We start from the raw sequence: 24,872 nt of genomic DNA, 5'->3' as shown, positions 1-24,872 counted from the left end.
ACCACTGCTGAGTGCCAAGAACCAGGTGTCCTCTCCTCCAGCAGTTCTTCTGGACAGACCTTGCACAGGCTGCTGGGGAAAACTCTCTTTATCCCTCCAGTATTGGTGATTGTCCTCTCACTCTACTGTGGGTCCTGGGCTTTGAGGCTGTAGAGACCAAGGGCTACTTTGAGTGTTGCTGGGATCTCCTCTGTCACCCAGTAGTGGTGGGTCTGTGCCAGGGCAGTAGTGCTGTTGAGTGCGTTGCAGGAGCAGAAATCAGAGCAGCAGCTCCCAGGTGGGGAGAGGAGCTTCCAGCTAGATCAGGCACGCGGTGACCTGGGAGGAGGTGCTTCTGTTGTGGGAATGTGGGTTGAGATCTGACCTTGCCTTGCAACCTCAGCTCTTCCCTCCCGGTTGTGCTTTAACTGGGGAGCTTGAGAGAGGTTTGGTGACATTTTACCTGGCTTAGGTGTCTCATACAATCCTCCTGTGGAGGGAGCTGCCTGGTTCCAATGGGACGTGATGCAAGAAACAAACTTCATTTAAGTAGAAGGTACCGGGGAGAGGTAGAAAGCTGGTCATCCCCTGGGCGAGACTCCCCATGGGACGAGGTTGTGCTCGGCTTGCTCTGGATCTCCAAATACACCGGAGACCAATTTGCTTCTCTCTCCTGAGGGGCTGCTGTGGCTCAGATGGGCAGGCTTTTCACTAGAGCTTTTGCTGTCTGCTTGTACCCCTTTCCTTTGAGGCTCCTGCCTTTCCAGATGTGACCTTTTAAAGCCAAAACCAATATAGCCACAGTCCAAGGCTAAGGTGGCAACGGGTGAGATCAGAGCCCTTTTAATATCGTCTCCTGACAACTTTGCTCTCTGCCTTCCCTACAGAACGGAGTCGGTGGCAGAGAAGATGCTGACGAATTGGTTCACGTTTCTACTGTACAAGTTTCTGAAGGTGAGTTTGGGAAGGGATGGCTTCTGATGATGAGTGTGGGTGGGGAGGTGGTTCTTGCCTCACCAGGACAGGCAGCGTGATACCCAGAGCCTGGGCTGATGTGCTCCTTAGCGTCACTGCTCCCTCCTGGACCAGAGATTGCTTCCCAGGTCTCCATTCCCATCCTGTGTTTCTGATATGTCATCAGTGATTCTGGGTCTCCTTTTGGAGAAAGGGCTGAGATTGAGAAATGAAATTCAGACCAGATTTGCTTAATGCATAGTGCGTTTGAGATCTTCATAAAAATGGTGCCTGGAGAAAGGAAATCTGAAGCAACTCAGCTCAGTCTTGAATCCCTTCAGAGTGACCCCCATTCCTCCCTCCTTGCCTCTGCTTGTGTAACTCAGGAGGCAAAAGCCCCGGGAGCTGGTCCTTCTGTAGACCTCACTGTGCTTGGAGGATATTTCTGCCTGTTTGAGTTGTACTTTGATGTACTGTGCTCTTCATGTAATGCTGCTGCTTTTCCTTCATCTCTTTGACACTGAGGCTCCTTTGTAAGGGAATCGTTTCCTCCAGGCATCTCTGCTTCTGCTTCTGCTTCCCCTCCAAAAGGTGCCCTGATGGGGATGGATGCCCCATGGGGCCTCTTGGCAGCTGGGGATGCAGTTCTTTCCACAGCGTCTGCACGAGGGTGCAGATGATGTTGGACCTCCTTGTGCCCCTGCTTGCATTGGCAAGCCCATTAGCTTGAATTTGCCTTTTTCCCAGTTTCACTGGGGGTAGCACAAGAGGATGCCAAACCATAAGGGCTGCTTTTACCACTGCTTCACCCAACCCCTGTTGAGAACATTTATCCCATCAGCACCAGTGCTTCCACCTGCTAGAGCCGCACCAGCAGCCTTGCGGGTTACACAGCTGCAGCTCCAACTCATGGACCGTTGGCTCGGTCTTGCTGCTGCTTCGGGATGACACCAGTTGGGTGAACGCATCTCTGGTCCCACTGTGGGTTTGTCAGTCAGCAGAGCTGTTTCTTGGGATCCTGCCTGGCGTCAGTGCAGCGAGGCGGGGTGGCACGCAGCCGTTTTTGTGGGATTTCATCCCTCATTAAGATAAAGAGGGTTTGAACCATTTCCAGCCAAGAGATGAGAGCAAGCAGGAGTCTGTGCAGAGCTCAAGTGATCGTCAACGAGAGGTGATTTATAATATCACTTACATGCACTTGGCTTTTTGCCTCTGTCGAGGGATAGCCTGTATCTATAAAAATCTAGCTGTAGCATGCAGCGGAGATTGTTTTCCAGGGGTGAGAGAGGAGAAAAGCTGTGCCGGTCGCAGGGAGGTGTCAGACCTCCTACCGCCTCTTCGTTCTGGGGCTTTGCTCAGCGGGGCCACCCTCCGCCCCTGCAGCAGGGTGCCTGGTGGGATCAGGTAGGACACCAGCAGATGGCTCTCTGGGCTCTGTGGGGTTGGTGGGACAGGCAGGAGTAGCTCTCGCTGTGGATAAACTCCTTCAGGGCTCTGTGAAGTGGACAAGGTTGTGCTTTGGCCGAGCGAAGCGCAGTGCGCAGCCTTCGAATGCCCACGGCGGCGTTTGGGGACATTGCATTCATGTGCGTGACTTGACACCCTTGTCCTGTCCCTGGCTGGGCTGGGCCACATGGGCAGGCGACAGGGGCATGTTCACCTTCTTCAGAAGCTGCTTTGGATCAGCTCATGTGCCACTACTGTCCTGCATCTGTCCTTGTACAGCCCTGTCCCTCTTGGGAGAGGCTTCTGGGCGCATCGCCAGTGTGGGACAGGTCTGAGGATAAGAAGTAGCAGGAGAGAGAGATGTGAGGATGGGACCAGGGCAATGCCTTTTTATAAAGTCCTTGGCTGTGCCATGGCTTTGGTGGGGGAAAACGCCTCCAGTCTCTGGACGGTAGCAGTGGGAGAGAGAAGTCTGGTCTAGATGTGCCATTACAGGAGGAATGTATGCGGAGGGCCTGGATAAACCCGCTGGCTGTGAGGTTTGTTACGGTAGGGATCATCTCCCCAGGGAAGTGGTTGAAACTCCATCGCTTGGGTCACTTGAGTTAGACTGGAAGAGACTTGAGGATGTGCTCATGGCCTCTCCTGGGTTGGTCCCACCAAGGGAGACCCACGGGGCTGTTTCCACCTGTCTCCCGGCAGTGAGGATCACAGGTGGCATCGAAAGCAGGAGAAACTCGTGGAGTAGATGGAGAGGCTTCACAGCAGACAGTTTGCCAGCAGGGAAACTGCACCGAACCGCGGTAATTGCGCATGTAAATGAGGCAGGCGGTTTTGTGCCCAGCTGCCAGATCGGCTCTCAGCAAACCTGCCTGGAGCAGGGCCGGGCACTCGGCATCGCCTTGCCCTGGTGTGCTGGGGCGAAGGACAGGGACAGGACAGCCCCTCTGCCCAGGGCCAGCAGCGTGGGGAGTCAGCGAGAGCTGGCGCTTTCCCAGGCACCCTGTAGTAGCATTTATCAGACTCTTAATGAGACACCCCGGGGAAAGGGAGAGGGATAAATCGAGACAAGTGCTGAAAAATGCACGATATTAGGTGCCTGATGAGCTAGATCTAGTCAATAAGACAGTTTGAGCATTAGCTGGCTCGCCTCAGCCTGCTCCCAACGTACCGGTGCTGCATGCACGGGGGCGATTGGAGCCGCCCTCCTCCAGCTCGGCCTGCACAGAGACACCCCCCGCCCAAGCCCCCTCACTCAGGCCCCCAGCAGTGAGCAAACTGCACTGGGGCTGGCAGCGTGGGCATGGCTGTGTTTGGGGGGCAGGTTGCCCTCCATCAACCTGCAGGGCTTCCCGGCCCTGTCTCAGTGGTCCCCTTCTTTATCTCACCTGATGGAGGTCATCTCCGAGCAACGGCCTGGTGCCGGTTTCTGTGGTCCCTGTTCATTTTGTTGGTCTCTGTCAAGGACGAGCCCTAAAACCATCCGCATCTGTTGTGGCTCAGTGAGCTGTGACCCACGGCAGCATCTCAGCCCCAGGCCTCAGGAGCCAGTGAGGACGGTGAGGTTGGGAGTGAGGTTTTGGATTTTAAGGGATACACATTTGGAATAAGTGGGGAAGCCTAGCTGCAACGTGGAGGATGTGCAGAGTCAGGGGCACAGGGCAGAGGGGCTGTTCTGGTTGACATTGGGGTGCCTGACAGGTCAGAAGGGGACCAGGATCCTGGGGCACGCAGGAGCCGCCCAAAGCCTGCATGGTGCTGGAGGAGTGACGTACCTATCACCAGGACCACTGATGCCTCCATCCCTCCGGGCAGGCCATAGGGCCAGCTCTAATCCATGCATCCAGAAAAGAGATTTACTCCCCATCAGCCCGGCCAGTGTCCAAGGAGCGGAGGAGCTGATGCTGTGATGCCTGGAGTGCAGCTGGGCTGCCAGTGTGAGAAGGGCTGAGCCCACCTCTCTCGGTGGGGATCCCCAGAGGTGGGCGCAGAGCTGCAGATGTGGGGGCAGCAACCATGCCTTGCCAGAGGGGGGAAATCTGTGGGCTGAGGTGGGAGCAGCTGTGCCAGATGTGAGCAGGAGTCCCGCTCTAAGCTGTCCTCCATCCACACCACTTCCGCAGACTTGGAAGTCGAGGAGTTTTTTTTTACAAGCGACCAAAAGAAGCAACTCAAGTCTTTCTACCATGGCCGGAGGATGGGCTCGGGGTGCCATGGGAGCCCCTGGGGGCTCACGGCTCTGCGGCCAGCCTGGCACTCCCACCTTGCCACGCAGCCGGTAACGCGCAGCGTAGCACCCACCTTGGGTGTCTCACTTTTCCAAGCTGACTTAATGAAGCCAAGTTTGCAAATGAAACATAATTTCAAAGACAGGCATGTTGTCGGAAGGTCTGGGGATGATGTATGCCTGTTCCTGCTCGTTAGCAGCTGTCTCTTTAATTACCGCAGATGCTAACGAGATGCTAACAGCATATGGCGACAGGGAGAGCAGCCGCACTTTGCACCAAAGTACAATTTATTTGTGAGGCGGCCGGGAGGGAGGGGTGAGGGCTGGTGGGGTAAAATCTGCTGGGATTTCTTCCTGTCCTTTCTGCTCCCAGTGTATCCTTTTTTCCCCATTAGGGCTAATGCCTGTATCTGGAAGGGCTCATTGGGATGCAGCTTAGGGGAGAGGTTTGGCCCCTGGGTGATAAAGGGGTGTCCACTTCCAGCACCCTTACGCCAACCCGTGGCTCCAGACTGGTTGGTGCCTCCGACCTTGGCAGGTCCTTTGCGGTTCCTGGGTTGCTGCAGTTCCAGCATCTTTCGGGGAAGTGTCTGGTCCAATTTCCCACTCCCTTCCTCCACCTGTGAGATAGATGCTGATGTGGCTCTGGCCGGTGACTAAAGATGGCTCTGACTGTAGGGGTTTGGCAGTGGGGACATGCAAGTGGCAAATAGTTTAACTTCAGGAAACCTCATTGCCTGGTCCCCTACATCAGCTGGAGACTCGGGGTAGGATTGTCAGTGAGTTACTGTCTTGCTTTTCCTTCCTGGTGGATCTGGCTGGCTGTGCCCAGCCATCATATGGCTCCTTTGACCTTCTCTCATGTGAGACTGGGGTCCTGGCAGATGCCAGAACTGCATCATGATACCTGGGCAAGGCCCCCCAGGCTGTCCCACTGCAATGTGCCCTTTCCAGTTCTCAAGTGCTTCTCTTGGCTGAGCCGGCTCAAAAGACAGGCTATATCCCATATATATCCCTTAAAGCCCCAGACCCAACCTGCTCTTCACTAGCCCCTAATTTAACCTTTTTAGATTATTTTTGGCCTGTAGAATGAGCAGAATTCACTGGGAGTGTCTGGAAACTCTGGGAAGCTGAGCCTAAGGATTGATAGACAAGGGAACAACCTCCAGCAGGCTTGGAAGGAGAGAATCCCTCCACCAATTTTACCACATGCCCCCTTCCTTGCAGTCTTGAGCAAGGGCTGGAGACTCTTTATAAAGCCACATATTGGGGCTTAATGCTGCAAGGTCACAGCAGGCTCCTGTGCTGGTTCTTGAAAGGCAAGGCTGGTGCCTGGCACCTTCTCACCCCTCTCCCTCCCTCTCCTCCATCCCCTGTCCCGCAGGAGTGTGCTGGGGAACCACTCTTCATGCTCTACTGCGCCATCAAGCAGCAAATGGAGAAGGGACCCATTGATGCCATCACAGGAGAGGCTCGCTACTCCCTCAGTGAAGACAAACTTATCCGGCAGCAGATTGACTACAAAATGCTGGTTAGTACGAGTGGAAGCCTCACTGGTACTGGGGCTTGCCAGGACTGCTAGGTCCAGCTATTTAACAAGATCTTAGAGGCACCCAAAGTACTTCGCAGAGAGTGGTTTGTCTCTTCTTCTCTCTGGCATACCTGGGGTGGCTCTTGCCCTGTCTTGTGTGATGCCCATCTCAGCTAGGGTCAGAAACAGAGCCTTTACGTGGCAAGGTTTGCTCTTGCCATGCAGCTGAGAAAACTAAATATGAACTGAATCCCCCTCCCCACCTCTCCCAGCAAACCCCTTGGCCCTGACAGATACGGGGCCAGAGATGCTGTTTAGCACATGCTACCAGGAGCAGCCAACGGCACATGTTTGTTGGGGATGAAAGTTAGAGCCTTGAGATTACTGCAGGAGATGGAGAGATACTTCTCTTCTTCCATATGAGCCATCTTCTCTCTCCAGCTGAATGATGAGCCAGGCCCTTCTCGTGGCTGAGTCTACAGCTGGTTCTTCACCAACTTGGTCTTCACAGGGGTGAGCTTGGGAGGGGAGTGGAGTATGCTGGCGCATCGCTCAGGCTAGACAGGTTTTGGTGAGTTGGGCATGGTTTGCTGGCCTAGGATTCCTTCACTGACACTGTGCTGCCTTTCTGGGAATAGTTGGAGATTTGAGGCTGGCAGAGAGAGGTGGGGAGAAAATGGGAGCAGGAATGTGCCGCATGGCTGCAACTCCGCAGCGGCCTGGGAGGTGAGAAGACATGGCCTGTAGCCAGCTGTAGCCCCATGGCCTTGGACCTGCCTTTGCAAGGTCACAACCTCTCACTTGAGTCTTTCTTGCCCTGCTGTGCTGTGCAGACCCTCAACTGTGTGAACCCCGAGAATGAGAACGCCCCGGAGATCCCTGTCAAGGTGCTGAACTGTGACACCATCACGCAGGTGAAAGAGAAGCTGCTGGACACTGTCTACAAGGGTGTGCCGTATTCCCAGCGACCCAAAGCTGGAGACATGGACCTTGGTAAGAGAGAGGCCAAGCACTTCCCTGTGGGGACCAGGCATGTGACTAAGAGCAGAAGTGCCAAAAAAACTGTTCAAGGCAGGAAAACCTGCATCTCCTGCAGGAGAGGAGACCTGGCAGGACCAGAGTATTTGTGCTTGTCCAGTCCACTTTTGCTGTGCTGGTGGCACTGACTGTTTGTGAGGACCCCTGGCATGAGAGTGTGGGTCCTGCCAGTAGAGAGGATGGGGAGAGGAGCCGCCTCAGCTGTGGTCTGGATTGCAGGCTTGAAGTGGCTGAGGTCCAAGGAGAATATTTGAGAAAAGTGTTAATAGTCCTGTTCTTAAAGGAGGGGCAGGAGAATGAAGAGGAGAGGAGCAAAGGAAACAGTTGCCAGGTTCAAATCGATGCTGTCTTTCCTTGAGTACTTAGAAACAGCTTTTGCCCAGCACCATCTTGATAGTCATCAGTCCTGGGGTTCAGAAGGTGGTGGGAGGGCTCTTTTGTTGATGCCCAGACCATGCTCCTACCCTTGCCTCAGCTTTGTGCTCCTATCACTCCCTAACCATGAGCCCTTCTCCCTCCTGGGGACAGAGTGGCGGCAGGGCAGGATGGCGCGGATCATACTGCAGGACGAAGATGTCACCACAAAGATCGACAATGACTGGAAGAGGCTAAACACTCTGGCCCACTACCAGGTAAGGCTGTCCATGGTGGAGGGCACTGAGTCACCAGCTGCTTTGAGCTTGAGCATCTCTTCTCCCTCCTCAGCTTGGTCAGGGCCTGGGCTCAGCTTTCCAGACCATGCTGCTCGGGCAGGGTATGGCCGGGGGGTCTGCAGTCACTTCCCTGCCTGGGCCCCATGTTTGTAGTCCTTGTGTTCAAGGAAGCACTGTGGGGCATTTCCAGGACTCACAGAGGCTGTTTCTTGCTCTGACCTTACTTGGCCATTTTCATGCCAAGGTTTCTGGTGTGTTCCTGTTCTGACCCCTTACCCTGAGCTGTCGCAGAGATTGATATGTAGGTCTCCTTTGCTGGATATGGATGTCGCTGGGGTGGGGTGCAGTGTAGCTTCATCCCTCCTGGGCTGGTTTCTCCCTGCTGCTGCGGGGCTGTTCCTCCTGTGCCCCTCTGGTATTGCAGCCTGCTCATGCCATCTCTCCCCCCAGGTGACGGATGGCTCCTCGGTAGCTCTGGTGCCCAAGCAGAACTCAGCGTACAACATCTCCAACTCCTCTACCTTCACCAAGTCCCTCAGCAGATACGGTGAGCGGGCAGGGCATCCTCTGCTTTGTGGGCCCAGCACTGGGCTGGGCTTGCAGACCAAGGCACAGGGCAGGTGATTGTAACTGTGGCGCATGTGAACAAGGTCCTCCAAACACCTGTCTCTCCTGCACCATGCTATTTATTCTGATGTTGGAGAGGGAACAGATGCCCTCAGAACCATCTCTCTTTGCAAAGTGTCGGAATCGGGGGAGAAAGATGTGTGTCAGATGGCTGCTGCTAAGGGATCCCCTCCCTTTTATTCCCCTGAAATCTAATTAAAATAGGCACAGAGGCATTCTGCACTTAAATGACCAGAGTTGAGGACTCCAGCGAACACGCTGGCAAGTGTACTTCAGCCTTGATTTGTCTAGTGAGCTCAGAGGCACAGGAGGCATCTGTGATCCTGACAGCTGTGTGCTGGGAGCAGGACAGACCTCTGCAGAACCCCTTCCATGACAGTCCTGGCTTCTGTACCTCAGCATCCAAAGGGTAGTGGTCGATGGCTTAATGTCCAGATAGAGATCAGCGACGAGTGGTGTCCTTCAGGGGTCTGTATTGGCACCAGTACTCTTTAATATCTTCATCAGTGACACAGACAGTGTTATTAGGTGCACCCTCAGCAAGTTTGCAGATGACACCAAGCTGAGTGGTGCCGTTGACACTCCTGAGGGACGGGATGCAATCCAGAGGGACCTGGACAAGTTCAAGGAATGGGCCCATGTGAACCTCATGAGGTTCAACAAGGCCAAGTGCAGGGTCCTGCACCTGGGTCGGGGCAACCCCTGGTATCAGTACAGGCTGGGGGATGAAGGGATTGAGAGCAGCCCTGCCAAGAAGGACTTGGGGGTCCTGGTGGGTGAAAAGCTGGACATGTGCCGGCAATGTGTGCTCACATCCCAGAAGGCCAACCATCTCCTGGGCTGCATCCAAAGCAGCGTGGCCAGCAGAGCAAGGGAGGGGATTCTGCCCCTCTGCCCCACTCTGCAGTGCTGCATCCAGCTCTGGAGCCCTCAGCACAGGAGAGACATGGACCTGTTGGAGCGGGGCCAGAGGAGGCCACAGCAATACTTCGAGGGCTGGAACAGCTCTGCTGGGAGGACAGGCTGGGAGAGCTGGGGTTGTTCAGCCTGGAGAAGAGAAGGCTCCAGGGAGACCTTACTGCAGCCTGACAGTACTTGAAGGGGGCTTGTAAGAAAGATGGGGACAGATGTTTTAGCAGGCACTAAAGGATAAGGGGTAACAGTTTTAAACTAAAAGAGGGTAGATTTAGACTAGACATAAGGAAGGAATTTTTCATAATGAGGGTGGTGAAACCCTGGCCCAGGTTGCCCAGAGAGGTGGTAGATGCCCCATCGCTGGAAATGTGCAAGGTCAGGTTGCGTGAGGCTCTAAGGAACCTGATCTAGTTGAAGATGTCCCTGCTCATTGCAGGGGGGTTGGACTAGGTGACCTTAAAAGGTCCCTTCCAACCCGAACCATTCTGTGATTCTATGATAGCCTGGCAGGCTGTGAGGACAGTCCCCACAAGGCTCCCAGTCCACAGTGACTGCAGAGGCTGGATCCCAAAGCTCCCATTTCACAGCTGTGATGTGCCCTGAAGCCACAGTGGGGGGAAGGGGGACGGAGGGGTTGGCATCGAGGCGGAGGTGGGCAGGGTACAAGTGTCCCCCCCCTGCTCCGTGCTTGCAGAGAGCATGCTGCGGACAGCCAGCAGCCCCGACAGCCTGCGCTCACGGACCCCCATGATCACCCCTGACCTGGAGAGCGGCACCAAGCTCTGGCACCTGGTGAAAAACCACGACCACATGGACCAGCGGGAGGGCGACCGGGGCAGCAAGATGGTCTCCGAAATCTACCTGACCCGCCTGTTAGCCACCAAGGTATGGCCCAGAGACGCAGAGCTGCTGTCTGGCTTTTTAAATCTGAGTGTGGAAGGACAGTGATTTGGGTTGTGCAAAAGTGGTAAGCACTGCTTTTTTTATTTGCCTTCTGCTTCAGCACAGGAGGAGCTACTCTCTTTCCTGGCCTCTTTCCTGAGCTGGAAGTGATGTTTTTGCGTGTCAAAACCCTCAATGAATATCCCTTGAGGGGATTTTCCTATTTGCTTTTTGCACCCTTCGGCATTTTTACTGTTCCCTGTACCCTTGAGCAACTGCTGGACTGCAAAGCAGAGATGCCCTGGAGCAAGCACCTCATCCCCTTTGGTGTTTGGGATAAAGCTGCAAAATCAATGATGTGGGAAGGGTAATTACCCAGGGCATTTGGCATCGCAGCAGGTTCCCCTTCCCTCAGCACATCCAAAACATTCTCTAGTGCCAAGTGGGTGCTGTGTGTCTGAGATGTCCCTAGAGAGGAGCAGAGGGCTGTGCTGAAGGTACTGGCTCAGGATTGCAGAGACTGGGCTCAGCCATCTCCCCTGTGACTTGACTCCCAGACTCGTGGGACAAGGGCTTGTTCAGCCATGTCTGTCATCAGATCTTGGATACCTTAATAGGATCCAAACAAGACCATGATATGACATACATTCACTTGGTTTTTGCTCTGTGTGGCGTTCTTATTTGTCTGCTTTTTAGCATGCCAGATCATGCAGTGAAGGAGATACCTCATCACTGCAGTGTCTGTTTCCCAGTGTAAACCACTGAGAACCAGTAGGGTTACACAGACTGTGCTGTGCTTCTCTTCCAGGTGGTAGGAATAAAGTGAAATAGGTTTAAAGGCTGACCTTTGGCTCATCTCTCTGCTGGTGCTGGGTGTTGCTGAGCGGCCCTTCTCTCTCTCTCCTCTTCAGGGCACCCTGCAGAAATTCGTGGATGACTTGTTTGAGACCATCTTCAGCACAGCACATCGTGGGAGCGCGCTGCCTCTCGCCATCAAATACATGTTTGATTTCCTGGATGAACAAGCCGATAAGCATCAGATCAATGATTACGATGTCAGGCACACCTGGAAGAGTAACTGGTAATGGAGAGGGGCAGTGGGATGGGGGGCTAATGATAGCACAGCTAACAATACTTCCAACCCCTCATACAGGGAGCAGAAATATGTCTCTGGAAATTATCCAGGACAAGAGAGGCCCATATCTCTGTAGTTCGGGTGTGGGTAAATCCCTTGCATGCCTTCCTGCAGCAGAAAAAAATCCCAGGAATGCAATGCTCCCTCAGCCCGTCCATCCCCAAATCCCAGGCGCCACACTTCCCAAATCCCAGGCGCCACGCTCCCCCTGACGGCTGGAGTCTGCCGAGGACCGCAGCGGCTCTGTTCCCGTCTCACCTTGAGCAAAGGCAGCTCAGGCTTCTCTGTCCTCCGGGCTCCTCCGGAGATGCCAGCCCCAGTTCTTGTCTTGACTGTCCTAAAGGTGTTTCCATGCTCCCTCCCGCTGCTCAGCCGCGCGTGCCCTGACAAAGTCAGCGTAAAGCCGTGTGTGCGTCCTCCATAAGCTCGCCTGTAGAGCCAGCCCGTCAGCTCTGCTAATAGCTCCCTGAAAAGCGGGGCGGAGCGGCTGTTGAGACCTCCGTAAGTGCTGTGCTGGGGCCGGGGCTCTAGCAGGCGTTGGCTCCTGCTCCGCAGCCCCCCCTCGGCATTTTTCTTTTCTGCTGCCTCACTGATTTCATCTCTCTGATCTTGCCGTTACTGGAGACGGGTACGTACATTCCCATGTCTGGCATTTGTTAAATGGCAGCCAAATTGCTTTTGTATAGTTCAGTAACTGTTGGCAATTAGCAGGGCAGGAAAAGAAACATTTTTAAATGGAGATGTGAGAGTGCGGAAGTGCTTGGAACTGATTTATAACTTGGCTTTCTATATTAAAAGAAGGAACGAAAGGCAAGGGAGGAAAAAAAAGCTCTGCTCCGCAGGGGCTGGGCATGCAGGCTCCTGCATACTAATGCCTGTGCTTATCTCTGGGCGCTAATTCGATGTGTGGAGCTAATTTCTCGAGGCCATTCCCTTCACAAATGAAATATGTACATGCACCCAGTACCCTCATTAGGAAAGTCCTGGGGAATAAAGTGTGTTTTGTCTAAGATAAAAGCATTCGCTGGGTGTTGGTGCTGAGAGATGACGGAACAGAGAGGCTTTCTGAGGGGGGGAGACCCAGAGATGCTCCTGGGAGAGGAGAGGGGCAGCAGGATTGGGAAATGGAGCCGGGGATAGTGGCATGTGTGTCAGTACGCAACAAACATCCTGTCAGTGGCTGGCCAGGAGACCCGCTGCCTCTACAGCTGAGAGCTTTATTTCCAACATCTGAGGCTGCCTAAATTCTCCCGTGGTGTTAAATGTGCTAATGAGTCCCGAGGAATCCAGTTAACCCCCTCCTCAGACACGAGAGATGTGTGAAATGCCACACGGCGCCGTAGACGGGCTTATTAATGTGAGAGAAGGGGACCATGCCTGGTTTGACCTGTGAGCTCAGCAAGGGCTCTTCAGTATGAGTGGATCCTTGGCGAAACTGCGGGTCTGCGCTGCCCTGCTTTACCTTTGGAGATGTTGGCAGCGCTGAGGAATTTCTCTGTGGAGAGCTGTGGCCATGTGGGGGTGGGCAGAGGAGGTGGTATTGCAATGAGGCAGAGGGAAACAGCTGTTTACCCCAGGTTGTTTGCATTCCTGGGGTGCTGGGAAAGCATCCTGCCCAGTTCTGGGTCATGGGGAGCTCCTCCGCAACTGGCATGTGCGCTGGTTACCATGCAGGGCTCAGTTCAGGTGCTGACTCCTGTTTCCTTCTTCCCTCAGTCTACCTCTACGTTTTTGGGTGAATGTGATTAAGAACCCCCAGTTTGTGTTCGACATTCACAAGAACAGTATTACTGATGCCTGCCTATCTGTGGTGGCTCAGACATTCATGGACTCCTGCTCAACTTCTGAGCACAAGCTAGGAAAAGACTCTCCCTCCAACAAACTACTGTACGCCAAGGACATCCCCAACTACAAGAGCTGGGTGGAAAGGTAAGTAGACTTGGCAATAGCTCTTTGCATCATCTGGTGGATGTACGTGGGTGTGGGGACGTGGGTCATTGGGAGGACTCCTCTTGGCAGCTGTCTGAAGAGGGACCATACTAATGCTTGCAGAAGGTGATCCTGTCATGCGGGAGATGATGCTTTCTTGTGATTGTCTCCTGGAATGAGTTTGCAATGACTGTTTGACAGAGCCATTTATGACTTGCTTAAGGGGTGCTAAAAGCAATCCCCACTTTTAGTTTGTCTAATGTTTTCTGTTGTGAAATCTTGGTCTGTGCTAGGGGATTGCTAACACCTCCCTGGATTGCTTTCGAAGAGCAGTAAAAAGTCAGCTTTGGACTAGAGAAGTGCCTTTTTTGTACTGTGACAATGCTACAGGTTTTGCTGGAATGGTTGAAAATGACCATTTCCTACCTCTCGTCCATCTGTAGATCTCCCCTGGGATCCTGATGAGAACACATGGTCTGAGGCAGCGCTCGGGCTCTACTGTCACTGTGCCAAGGAGCAGGGAGAGGAGCAGGTCCCCTGACTCCTTCTGACACCCTCCACATTCACTGCTAGCTGATGAGAGACACCCTTCTGTCCCACTGAAGTAATTAATGCAGTAGTAAAGGTTCAGGGTTTGAATGCTACTGATTGCAAATTGATGCACTCAAGCATAATGCAGTGTTTAGCTTTATACTTTTGGGAGAGAAACCTAGGAGATGTCCTCCAAAGCCCTCCAAAAAGAGCTACTGTTAAAATGTTGCTGTGTTGTAAAGTGGAACTTCATCAAGCTTAAAAAATGGCAGACCTCAGGTTGCTGATGCAACCTTTCCCTTGTGCTGATGTGCTGTGCTATACAGATCATGCTCTTTTTTTTTTTTTTTTTTAACTCGGGACCCTTCTGTGTTTCAGGATCTAGACCAGGTACATAATGAACTAAATGAAAGACGTCCAGGCAATAATAAGCATCATACTCTCTAGTTTGCAAGTGTGTAGCCTAAATCATCCTGTGCATACTTGCTTGTACGCAGTTATTTTTGTCGCACCACTGGCATGCCTGGTGCTTTGCAGGCAGGTACAAAAGCAAGCTTCTTCCCTTGAGGAAGATAGGGCCTGGATCAGAAGAAAAGGTGCCCCTGAAATATGATGGCTGAGATGAGAGATGAGCTGCATTGTAACAGGAGAAAGTTCTTTTGGGGGACTGGAGGGGGCTTTGGAGTGGGGTCCTGTAGGAACATCACAAACTTCATAAGGGGAGTTTCAGTGACCTTGCCATCTGTATGACAAAAATACTCAGCTCTGTGTGTGCCCGGAGGAAAAAAGGTATAAAACCAATCCAGAGTGAAACATTGGTCTAGACACGCTGTGTCCCTGCGGAGGAGGTGAAAGATCTCACCGGTGACAGATGTTCTGCCATCACTTACTGCCAGTGCAGTCCCAGAGGCAGCAGAGCAGGCGGCAGAGCTGCCCTGTGCAGGGTATGACTCTCCCACCGCTTCTGTGCAGCAGGGATTTACGGCATAATCGGCATTTCTGGCTTTTGGCACTGTTATCGTTGCAAAGCTTTGTAGAGGCGGGATGGGAGTGATGCGAGAGCGGCTATGAGGGACTGCTAGTCCCAACAGCAGGTCTTGTCTGCCGCCTTGGTTCAGGCACCAGTTGAAAAGAGGGAATGCTGCCAGTCTGAGGCAGGGACAGCAACGGTAAAGGGCTTGGGAGGTGGTGAGCCTGGGAGAACCCAAAGGGACTGCTGCCGGGGTCATGGCTGTGGGAGGTGTCCTCTGGAAATGGTAGGTGTGACTGGGATTGTGGTCCACATGAGCCATGCACGCTTGTATTGAAAAATGATGGTTTCTTGCCATCCTGTCATGATAAAAATATGTGTGTTGTGACAAAACCTGGAATGTAAAACTGCTGCACGTTACCTGGACATCTTGTGGTGGCAGCCACAAAAAACTTTCTTCTTCAGCAGGTCTCCCTCCCTTGTACGTTCATATCCTGTGAGTCCCTCCCACAGGTGTCTTCACCTACGGGGTTACAGGGTGTCCAGGAGGACCTCTATGGGTTTTCTTTTGCTAATCAAAGCTGGCTGGAACTGAGAAGGTTGGGCATATTGTCCCTAATATTCCTCAGCACAGTTAGAAGTAATGTCAGCTTTAGGAGACATCACCCTAGGGGAATCTCTCTAGAGGTGTACCAGATCTCTAGGTGCCTGATTTGGTCAGAGGTCCGCACCTCAGCCCACTGCTCTCTTGGCAGCATCCAGGAAATCTCTCGCATCACTTTCTGGATGTGAATGACCCTCCTTGTAAAAACTGCCAAAGTATTTTATCACTAGCTGAGTTCAGCACTGTGGGATGGAGTGGATCCTCATATTCACCTCCTCAAGTGGTCTTGCTGCCATCTGCTCCTATCCAAGTGCTTCAGCCATGTTCCACCTCAGCGTTCGGCTAATGATGCTAATCACTGTACCAGAAACTTCGCTAAGTAGTTTGAGGAGTCAGGAGGAGTAAAGCAAACCTGGGAGAGATGGGCACTCTGTATTTCCAGGTGGTGGGAGCACCCAGGGCTTGTTTGCTGCAGGTGAGGTTTCTTTTTTAATAGAGGCTTGTGGACACAACTCTGGTTTCCAAAAGGACCTCAGCGACCAGTCCACTCGTGCATCTGCTTGGTGTAACCCTCCTGCTGCAATGGGATGCTGCGGCTTTGATCTCCCTGGGTTTTCATGAATATTCTGTTGGATATTCTGTTTTTCTGCTACGATTCTGGACCATATAAGCTGTGTCTGGGTTTCCTTGTATTTGCTGAGCCTTTCAGTGAGGCGGCTATGGGATGGGACTGCAAATCTTAAGGTGTCCTAGGAAATGCGAGGTATTACCCTGCTGGTGGCAACCATCAGAGAAGCACAAGGAAGGCAGGAAAGCACCAAGTCATTTGGCCCAGGCATGCGCTCTGCTGCCTCCTCTGCTGCCTGGGATCCTTTGACTTCACAGATGCATCTGCAGAACCTCAGTTTTCACTGAAAACAAAAGCTTCTTGTAGCTTTTTGGTGAGTGGTAACTTCTGAGCATGGCCAGTGGCAGTCGTAGGGTGTTTGAATGTCTGTTGCTGCGGAAGACATAACCGCATGGGCGTGTATCAACGCAAGGGCTGGATGTGAACTTGTCTTGTGCTCATGCACCAAGTATTCATTGAGTGCAAAGAGGCATTGTTGGCTTTAGCAAGACGATGGCCTTAGGAGAATGGTAGAAAAGCCTTACGTGTTGTGCAGGCATGGAGGATTCTGGTGGATGTGGTTTGGTGGCAAAATGTGTCAATGGGATGGGAAGGAGGAAAAATGTGTGGTTTAGGAGAGGGTGGGAAATCCCTCAGCAGCAGCTCCTGGCTCCCCAGCACAGTGAGCTGGGCTGGTCTGGGCTCCATGCTGCTCCATCAGGAACGTGTTCCTAACGATGCTGACCGCTCTGTGGAGTGCTCAGAGAGCTCCTGATGAGCAGTCATGTTATAATCGGTGATAGCAGTATGTCACTGCTCGGAGGCAAGATGCTCTCACCTTGCCTCTCCAGTGGCTGTTCTCAGCGAGTGTCACGGTGGTGTTCCATCCTCTTCTGTCTGTCCCTATTTCTGACCCACTCTTCTCTTTCTCCCCTGCAGATATTATGCAGATATAGCTAAAATGCCAGCAATCAGTGACCAGGACATGAGCGCATACCTGGCGGAGCAGTCACGGCTACACCTCAGCCAGTTCAACAGTATGAGCGCACTGCACGAGATCTACTCTTACATCACCAAGTACAAGGACGAGGTAACATGCAGCGATAGGGAGTCAAGCCTGGGCTGTGAGCCGTGTCCATTTGCCTGCATTCTGCAGTTGCTTGCTTTTACTACAGAAAAATATCCCATGAAATGTGGGAGGGCAGCATAGTCTGTGTCTGTGCTTGGACTGGCGGGGAAGGAAAGGCTTGGGAGGTGTGGAGGCAGGCGCTGGTGCGGGCAGCGCTTCATTCTCTGTATTTTCTGCAGTGAGTAATGTGGGAAACACCTATTTTTCTACATACTTGGCACGTGAGCTCAGTGGAGCTGCAGAGTTCACGGTGTTATCTCAGTGTGGCTCCTGCATCCGCCGCCACTGACCCAGCGCCACGGCGCTACCAACGCCGCGTGATTACACGGGCGGCATCTGGCTCCGATCCCTGGGGATGCTGGAGGATGGGGTGGCCTCCTCAGTGCTTGCTTTGTGAACATCAGTAAGAATGGTTAAAAACTCCTCTGTTGAAATTTATGCAAATTAACTTCATAAAGCACCGCTCAAATATAAAAAAACATAAAAAATACGTAACTACAGTAAAATAATGATCTATACATATAACATGATAGTATAGGTTTTATTGTCCCAATAAAGCAGACTGATGTTTGTGTTTGAACGGTGGCTTATTTAGATGACAGAGTGCCAGAACATCTCCTTGCTTGGAGATAGCCAGGAGAGCCAGCCTCTTGCTCCGCAGGGAGAGGGAACGGGGTCCCCGTCGTACCCTGCAGCAATCCAGAGAGGCATCTCCCAGTGCCTCTTTGAGGTGTGAATTTAGGTCAGCAGACCTGGCCCCTGGGTCTAAGGTCAGCACTGGGACTGTGGTGGCCAAAATCCTCAGGGAGCTGGGTGCTTCGCAGGAGCGAGGAGGAGGAGGAGGGCCTGGCTTGCCTACAGGGATGGGAGGAAACCCTGGTGCTTGGAAGGGGCCACGTGGTGGTCACTGTGCTGGTGACCATGCTGGTGGCACCTCTGTGATGCTCCCCAGACAACACGGGGTAGCATGTCCAAGAGGCCCCCATAGCTCTGTGTGATGAGTTGGCCATGAAGGGTTTTCGGGCTTTTACATTTTGTACAACAGCTCTGTGGCTACCGTGAGGACGGAAGGGGAGCGGTTTGGAGGATCTAGATCTGCTGCAGGGTAACCATCATCAGGTGCTTGCTTCCTCCAGGCTAGAAGTTCCCCAAGCCTTAAATAAACCCTCCAAGCCCTGGGCGAGGGCAGGAGCAGGGAGGGGACCGTTTGGCATGGATGAGCGGCTCTTTAGGGTCACAGGTCCTCTTCTTGCCCGCTAACAGCAGCCTGACATCTGTTGAGTGTCTTGCTGTCAACCGCTCTCTGAGCATCACAAGTGTGTTCACAGCTCTCAGGAACTTCTTTTATTATTTGTAATGGGATTAATAAATCGCAGCTGTTCCCTTTGTTTGTTTTCATTCATTAAGCACAATTATATGCAGCCCGATTGCACCCTCTTTGATGCAAAATGGGAGAGAATAATTTTTCCTGTTGTTCAGTGCAATAATATGCTGTCATTGGCTGTGAATGGAAATCATAATTAATTTTCACTTGGGTACTTGCATCTTGGTAATCAGTGGTCCTGGCTCCTTACAGCAGGTGACAAACCTTAGTGTCTCTCTACACTCAGCACAGGTTTCCTTTGACTGCATTGTTTCCGTTAGGCTGAGAGAAGAGAGGAGCAAATAAATGCAGGGCAGGTTGTGAATCTTCTGACAGCTCAGCATCCCAGGATACACAGCTGTTTTATCGGGAGAGGCGGAGGAGGCAAGCGGGTGGAATAGGCTCCTCTTCCACTTGTCGGACCGATCTCATTTGGTTCCGGCTCAGCCACCTTTCAGGCACGTGGGGTTTTGATCTCTGAGTGAGTGTTACTATAGTTTAATTCCACGTGTAGCGCGACGGCTGACAGCGGAGCTGGATGGTGGGGGTGCATCCCCGGTAGCAGGGTTGTGGCAAAATCTATGAGCTCTTGCAAGTCCAGCTGCAGCCCAGGCGAGGTAAATGAGATGTGCCCGGCTATCGCTGGCAAATTTTCCCCTCCTGAGCGGACGCCGGTGTCGAGATGCAGCTTCCCCCTTTCCTTTGGGAAGAGATTCTCCATCGGGCATCTCTTACTGCCCCAGCAGGCAGGCCCCAGCCCGGTCCTGTCCCAAAAAGCCTGGCGCAGAGCCAGAGCCTGTCGGTGGCTGGAGGCTGCTGCATGGCAGCGTGGCGGATGCTGCACAGCGCGCCCCGCACGCCGCTCCACCACCCGCCAGCGCTGCAGCAGCTCTTAATCAAAGGGAGCTGATTCCCCATTAAGAAGTTACCTGTAGGGCTCCTGATGGACTTTGCCTGCCTCCTAGTAAGTCTATTAATTATACAACAGTTTGTTTCCAATTATGCGGCCAATGAAATGGTTAATCAAGTCCCCTTTGACGGATGCCTTGATATTTAATTGCAAAAAATTTGCTCTCTCAACTAACTCACCCGAGGAGATGAGATTTCTGTCAGGTTTGTTTTTTTAAACCAGCTTTTCTGCTCTGCTGGCATGATGTTAGTGAGACGAGACTCCTGGCTGCTGGGAGGGCAATGCCCCTTCGTTTTACACTTCATTACTCCCTTCTCCCCACTCTAAGCCTCCACCCTCCGCCAGCCGCCAGTCCGTCCCTGGCCCTGCGGGCACAGCTGCGTCCGGCCCAGGGCAGGGGACCGTCCTTCCACCCTGCGATCTGTCATCACAGCCAGGAGCTGGTTTAGAGAAAGAGGATTTCAAGGGAGGAAAGTCCTCCTTGGGCGTCTGTGACCCCTTGCACAGGACTAAGGGCTCCCAGCGAGGCAGGCTTTGCTGGTGCATCCGTCTGGTGTCCTCCTCCATCACCCCAGTGGCCCCCAGTTGTCTGTCTTGGGGAGAGGTGAGGGGGGTTTTGCCACTGTCGGCACCTGAAGCCTCATGGGTTTGGTCTTTCTGTGTTCGTGGAATCGGTTCATGGCTTGATCGTGGTCTCTGAAACGCGGCCCCTGCCTCTCTAGGAGCTGGGGCATTGCTGGAGTCATGGATGTGGTGTGAAGGTGTCATAGTCTTGGTTTTGGGGTTCACCCTCCGTTTGACGACAGATATTTGTTTTCTTCATTTCCCACATGCAAGTTGGCTTCTCATTAGTATCAAGCAGGTCCCGGGTGTTACTGCAGCCCCTTGGGGCTCTGCCTGTGGGGTGGCAGAGCTCGGGGCAGTGTCCTCCACCTCGTGCCTCCCTTGGCCTTTTCCTGGCCCCGTTAGGGATGGGAACGAACCCGCGCTGCGTCCCACGGGACCACACCCTCGTGCCCTGATGCTGTTGATGAGCCAGCATGGCCAAGGAGGAGCCGCTTTGGGTAGGAGGGCGTCTCCTCACCCTCTCTTCTCGCCTCTCTCCCCCAGATTTTAGCCGCGTTGGAGAAAGACGAGCAGGCCCGGAGGCAGCGACTCAGGAGTAAGCTGGAGCAGGCGATCGACACAATGGCCTTAAGCAGCTGAGAAGGCAGCGGCGCGGTGCCAGCATCCCGGGCAGCGGAAGCGGCAGGAGGGAGGGCCGGCCAGCGGCAGCCATGGGCAGAAGAAGACTTTGGGGCTGGGGCCGGCCGGACCCGCGGGAGCCGCCGCGCCTCCGCACGCTTCCCATGAACGAACAAGGAAACCTCGTGCTTTAGCGGGAAAAAAAAAAAAAATCCTGACAACAGCAGCAACATCAATAAACCCCCCGACATACACACACAACCCCCCCAGCCCAAGTGGGCCGCAGCAGGGACCTTGCAGGAGGCGATGCCGGGCGGAGGAGAAGGGGATCGCACGCCCCATGGACCCGCGGGGTGTCCCTCGCCCGGGCAGAGCCCCTGAGCCCGCAAGGAAGGAGGGTCGGGACCACGGGGCTTTCTAGGACGGTGTTTGGATGTTGTTGTTACTTTGGTGGAGGGAGGGTGGGTGGGCTCCTATTTTTACTGTACTTGACTTGCTCTCCCTTCCTTCCCCCCCAGCTGGCCACCTCCTCTCCTCCTCTTCCTCTCTCTTTTTCTGTCTCTTATCCCTTCTCTCTCTCTCTGGCCTTCTGCCACTAGTGTTATCTGCTATATTTGCACAATTTACACGAGACAAACAAAATTTTTAATTTAAAGAAAAATTGTAACAAAAAATGGGAGGGGGAAAAAAAATTCTAAATTTTTGCAACAAACTTAACAGAAACAGTTTTAAAAAATAAGCTAAAGGACTGATGCTGGGGAGATTTGAGTGTGGGGGCAGTAGGGGTGGGCAGGAAAGGGAGAAGTCCCTGAGCTTTGATATTTCTTAAAATATGTCCTGTGCCATGTTTTATTTGAATGTCGTTTAGTGCGGGAAAAAAAAAAATTGAAAAAAAAAAAAAAAAGGTGGGAGTTTTGTTAGCTGGATAGATGCTCTTATTTAAATGCTGCTGGAGTGGTTCTGGAGGTCGTGATCAGAGAGGAAGGGAGATCCCGAGGCTGTTTTTTCTTTTCCTGGGGGATCGCGGAGGGATGGTTGGTGTTTTGTTGAGCTCGTCCTCGTTTTACTGGGCCGGTGGCCGGTGGGCACCACTGCCTGCCTCTGCCTGTCCCGGCGCGACACGGGGCGGAGGGCGGCTGCGCTGCGGGGGCTTGGTGGCTGTCGGGGGGGTTCACGGAGAGCCAGCTTGGGGTTTTTTTGGCAGATTCCCTGGTGCTGGAGCAGCCTTAACGAATCCCCTTTGATTTCTGCCACCCCCCATCATCTTTTTGTGCTGGCGCAGGGGAAGGGATCAGCTCCCCAGGGGAAAGGGGAGGCAGCTCCTCCGCGTCCCCTGGCCCGGACCCCCCCCAGCAAACCAACCCGGGGTGACCAGCCGGCGGAGGGACCGGGTGCTCAGCCACCACGGGGCTGTCACCTGCTCCCCCACCCCGGGAAGCCCAAATGTGTGCAGGCCTTTCCGCCCAAGATTGACCTTTCTTTCTCTTTTTCCTTCTTTCTCCCCCTTTCTCTCCTTGCTGTCACCCCGTCTCCCCTCCACCGCCGCCGCCCTGCCGGGGGGGGTGCTGAAAACCCAGGGTCTCTCCCTTCGCCGCCCCCTCCGAAACGTCAGATCCTCATGGGTTTGTGCTTTCCAGAGACGAAAAGGTGCCGAACGCTGCCCCGAATGGTGGCAGGTGACCAAAAACTTCCCCCAAAAATGAGCAAACCTCTTTCCTTTTCTGTACCAAGAGCTCCTGTCACTGCCCGGGCCACGGCAGACGGGGCCAAACTCTGCCAGGAGCGGGCGGCTGTCAAAATTCAAGTGGGAAAAAGCCCAGCTGATTTCTGTCTGTTCCCTTAAATTGCAAGTTAAAGGGGGGGAGAGGGAGAAATAATGAAGTTTTTAATTAAAAAAAAAAATAAAAGTGTGTATATATATATATGTGGTTACAATCTAATTCTCGTGCCCCAGTGGGGTGCTGTATAGTTAACTGAAGGAGAATCGAACCAATATAAATATGAAATGAATTTACACCGCCAGTTAAAACAAAACAAACAACAACTACAAAAAAAAAAAAAGATTACCAAATGGTCTGGAAGAAATTTCCAAGCCTTTCTCACCATGCAGAACAATCGTTTGAAGCCTGCACATCTCTCATTATGTTGTAATTTTGTTTGGTTTTGTTTTGTTTTAATAAGGGAAAGGAGAAGATGCTGATTAAAAAAACCAAGAAAAAACCCAACCACAACAGCAAAACTATGTTTGAAAAAGAAGTAATAATTGTTTCCCAAACCTATGAACCCTGAGCTGTCGCTGGATTTCTGAGAGCTGTGGGCTGTTGCATGACTGTGCTAGATTTTAGTCTGAGTTGATCTTTTTAAGAAACAGAAGAAAAAAAAACCCATAAAACAGAAGAACTGCAAGTGTTGAATATTAGAGGTTTGTTTAGACCTGTTATCTATTTTTTTTTTTACTCGAAATTAATTTGTCACTTTCTCGTCCAAAAGAAAAAAACAAAAACAAAGTAAAAAGAAAGACTTCAGAGGTTCAAATCTCAAACGTGGTACTCGGAGAGCCTTAAAGGACAGCTGTGTGCCCACCCCGCGCCGGGGCCGCCGTCACCAGCTGCCGGCATCTCCCTGGGCGCTCCGGTGGGACAAGGTCCCCCCGGGGAGCCGTTGCAGAGGTGGCTGCCGCCGCGGTGGGGTGGAGGGGTGCCCGTGGCTCCCCGTGGTGCAAGGTTGGCCCGAAGCTGCTTCCTGGCGGTGCGGCCGGCTGGGCAGCGTTGGAGGTCCTGGGAATCGCCCGGAGGACGACGGCCGTGCGTCACTGCGTCCGGCGGAAGGGGAGCGGGTGCTTTGCAGTCTCTGTCCAGACGTGGCGTGGGCCCTGCCCGGTGCAGCGGTAAGAGTCTTGGGGAGCTGCTGTTGCCGTTGAGGGAACCAAGCATGTGTTTTTTTGGTGATTGAGAGGGGATGGTGGCATCCTCCCCACCGCCGGTTGGAGAGGATGGAGATGTGTTTCTAAGAGCATCCCCCTGGAAATGTCCTCGCTGGCGAGCGGGGGCTGGAAGCACCGTTAAGAGCAGAGGGTTTATTGGCCTGTTGCTTTCCCAGCAGCGACGCTGCAGGTGCTCCCTTGGCCGGGCTGGAGGGACAGGCGAGTTTCTTGGCCGTGGTGGGCCTGGGTTGGGTTTGGGCAGCGGGGAGGTCTCCGGGGGTGTCGCGCTGGGCAGGCTGGCAGTGCTGTGGTGTGGCTGTGCTCTACGGGCTTCCCTTGCCAAGTTCCGCTTGTGCTATGGTCTTGCTCTTCCCACCCCACCGCAGTGCCGAGAGCCCGTGGTGTGCTCCCGGGTATGGGTTCCCGCTGGCTTCCTCCTGGGGACCTTTGGGCTGTCTGCGGTTTGCTCCACCGAAGGATCCCCCCCAGCACCTCCCCACCCCGCCGGGGTCCCCTTGCTGCCTCTCATGGGGAGGGGGGTGGTCGGCAGGGTGGGCATTGCAATGCTGCCCGCCACCTCCGGCGCTTCTTGGTGCTACCTTTGCCTTTCGCATGATGCCCAACGTCCTTAATCGTGCCAGGCAGCCCCTCCTTCCTCCCTCGCCCCGTCCGGGCCGGGGGCAGAGCCGGGCTGGCTGTCCCTGTCATCACCCTGCCTAGGAGCAGGGAGAGGCGGGGAAGCATTCGCAGGACTCCACTCACCGGTGGCATTGCCTGTGCCCCAAAATGGGGTGAGACGGAGAAGCATCCCCTGCCCTGAGCCTGCGTTTCAGGGAGCTCCCGCTCTGCCCCCGCCGTCGGAGGGAGCTGGACCCCAGGGGCTCCCCGACCGCTGCAGTAAGCAGGTCCCTCCCTGCCCCCTATTGCCTTTTCAGTTTGGGGTTCAAAGAAAAAAAAGCAGTCCAGCCTGGAAGTGTCCCCCATGCCTGGCCCTGGTGCCCCCTCCGGCAGGAGCCCCGTGCCACCCCCGGGGCTGGCCCCAGCCTCGGGCCGGGGAGCAGGGGCACAGGTAGCAGGGTCCCCCCCCAGGCTCCCCCGGTCCCGACCGAAGCGCACAACGAGCTGTCCTTTAAGAAAGCAGGGGAAACCTAATGCGGACCCGGTGAAAGGCAGAGAATTTTAATAGTTTTAAAAAATTAAATGGGGAAAAAAATAAAAATCCGGAGTCCTGGTTACCTTTCTGTGCTTGTTTCAGACTTGAAGCAACAGGCCAGCGCAGCTGGTCAAACGCCCTTTAATCGTGTAAATATCCTGCTATTTCCTATTTTAATGTT

The 24,872-nt window shown here is 53.5% G+C and overlaps 1 protein-coding gene across 1 annotated transcript in view; it reads left to right on the top strand.

Moving 5' to 3' along the window:
* PLXNA1 (plexin A1) overlaps positions 1–23,780 on the top strand; it is a gene marked incomplete at its 5' end in the record, with an annotated part of 108,997 nt that extends 85,217 nt beyond the window's left edge. The window contains 10 exons of the mRNA XM_082004483.1: positions 867–933; positions 5,991–6,137; positions 6,971–7,130; positions 7,704–7,807; positions 8,279–8,375; positions 10,065–10,255; positions 11,164–11,333; positions 13,104–13,316; positions 16,968–17,118; positions 20,541–23,780. Of these exons, the coding sequence (XP_081860609.1) occupies positions 867–933; positions 5,991–6,137; positions 6,971–7,130; positions 7,704–7,807; positions 8,279–8,375; positions 10,065–10,255; positions 11,164–11,333; positions 13,104–13,316; positions 16,968–17,118; positions 20,541–20,636 (1,396 nt within the window). The 3' untranslated portion in view covers positions 20,637–23,780. The remainder of the gene's footprint in view (positions 1–866; positions 934–5,990; positions 6,138–6,970; positions 7,131–7,703; positions 7,808–8,278; positions 8,376–10,064; positions 10,256–11,163; positions 11,334–13,103; positions 13,317–16,967; positions 17,119–20,540) is intronic.
* Between the last annotated feature and the right edge of the window lie 1,092 nt (positions 23,781–24,872).

This window comes from Phaethon aethereus (assembly GCF_964289735.1).
Source record: "Phaethon aethereus genome assembly, chromosome: 11".
Classification (NCBI taxonomy): Eukaryota; Metazoa; Chordata; class Aves; order Phaethontiformes; family Phaethontidae; genus Phaethon; species Phaethon aethereus.
This window is presented reverse-complemented; position numbering and strand designations above follow the sequence as displayed.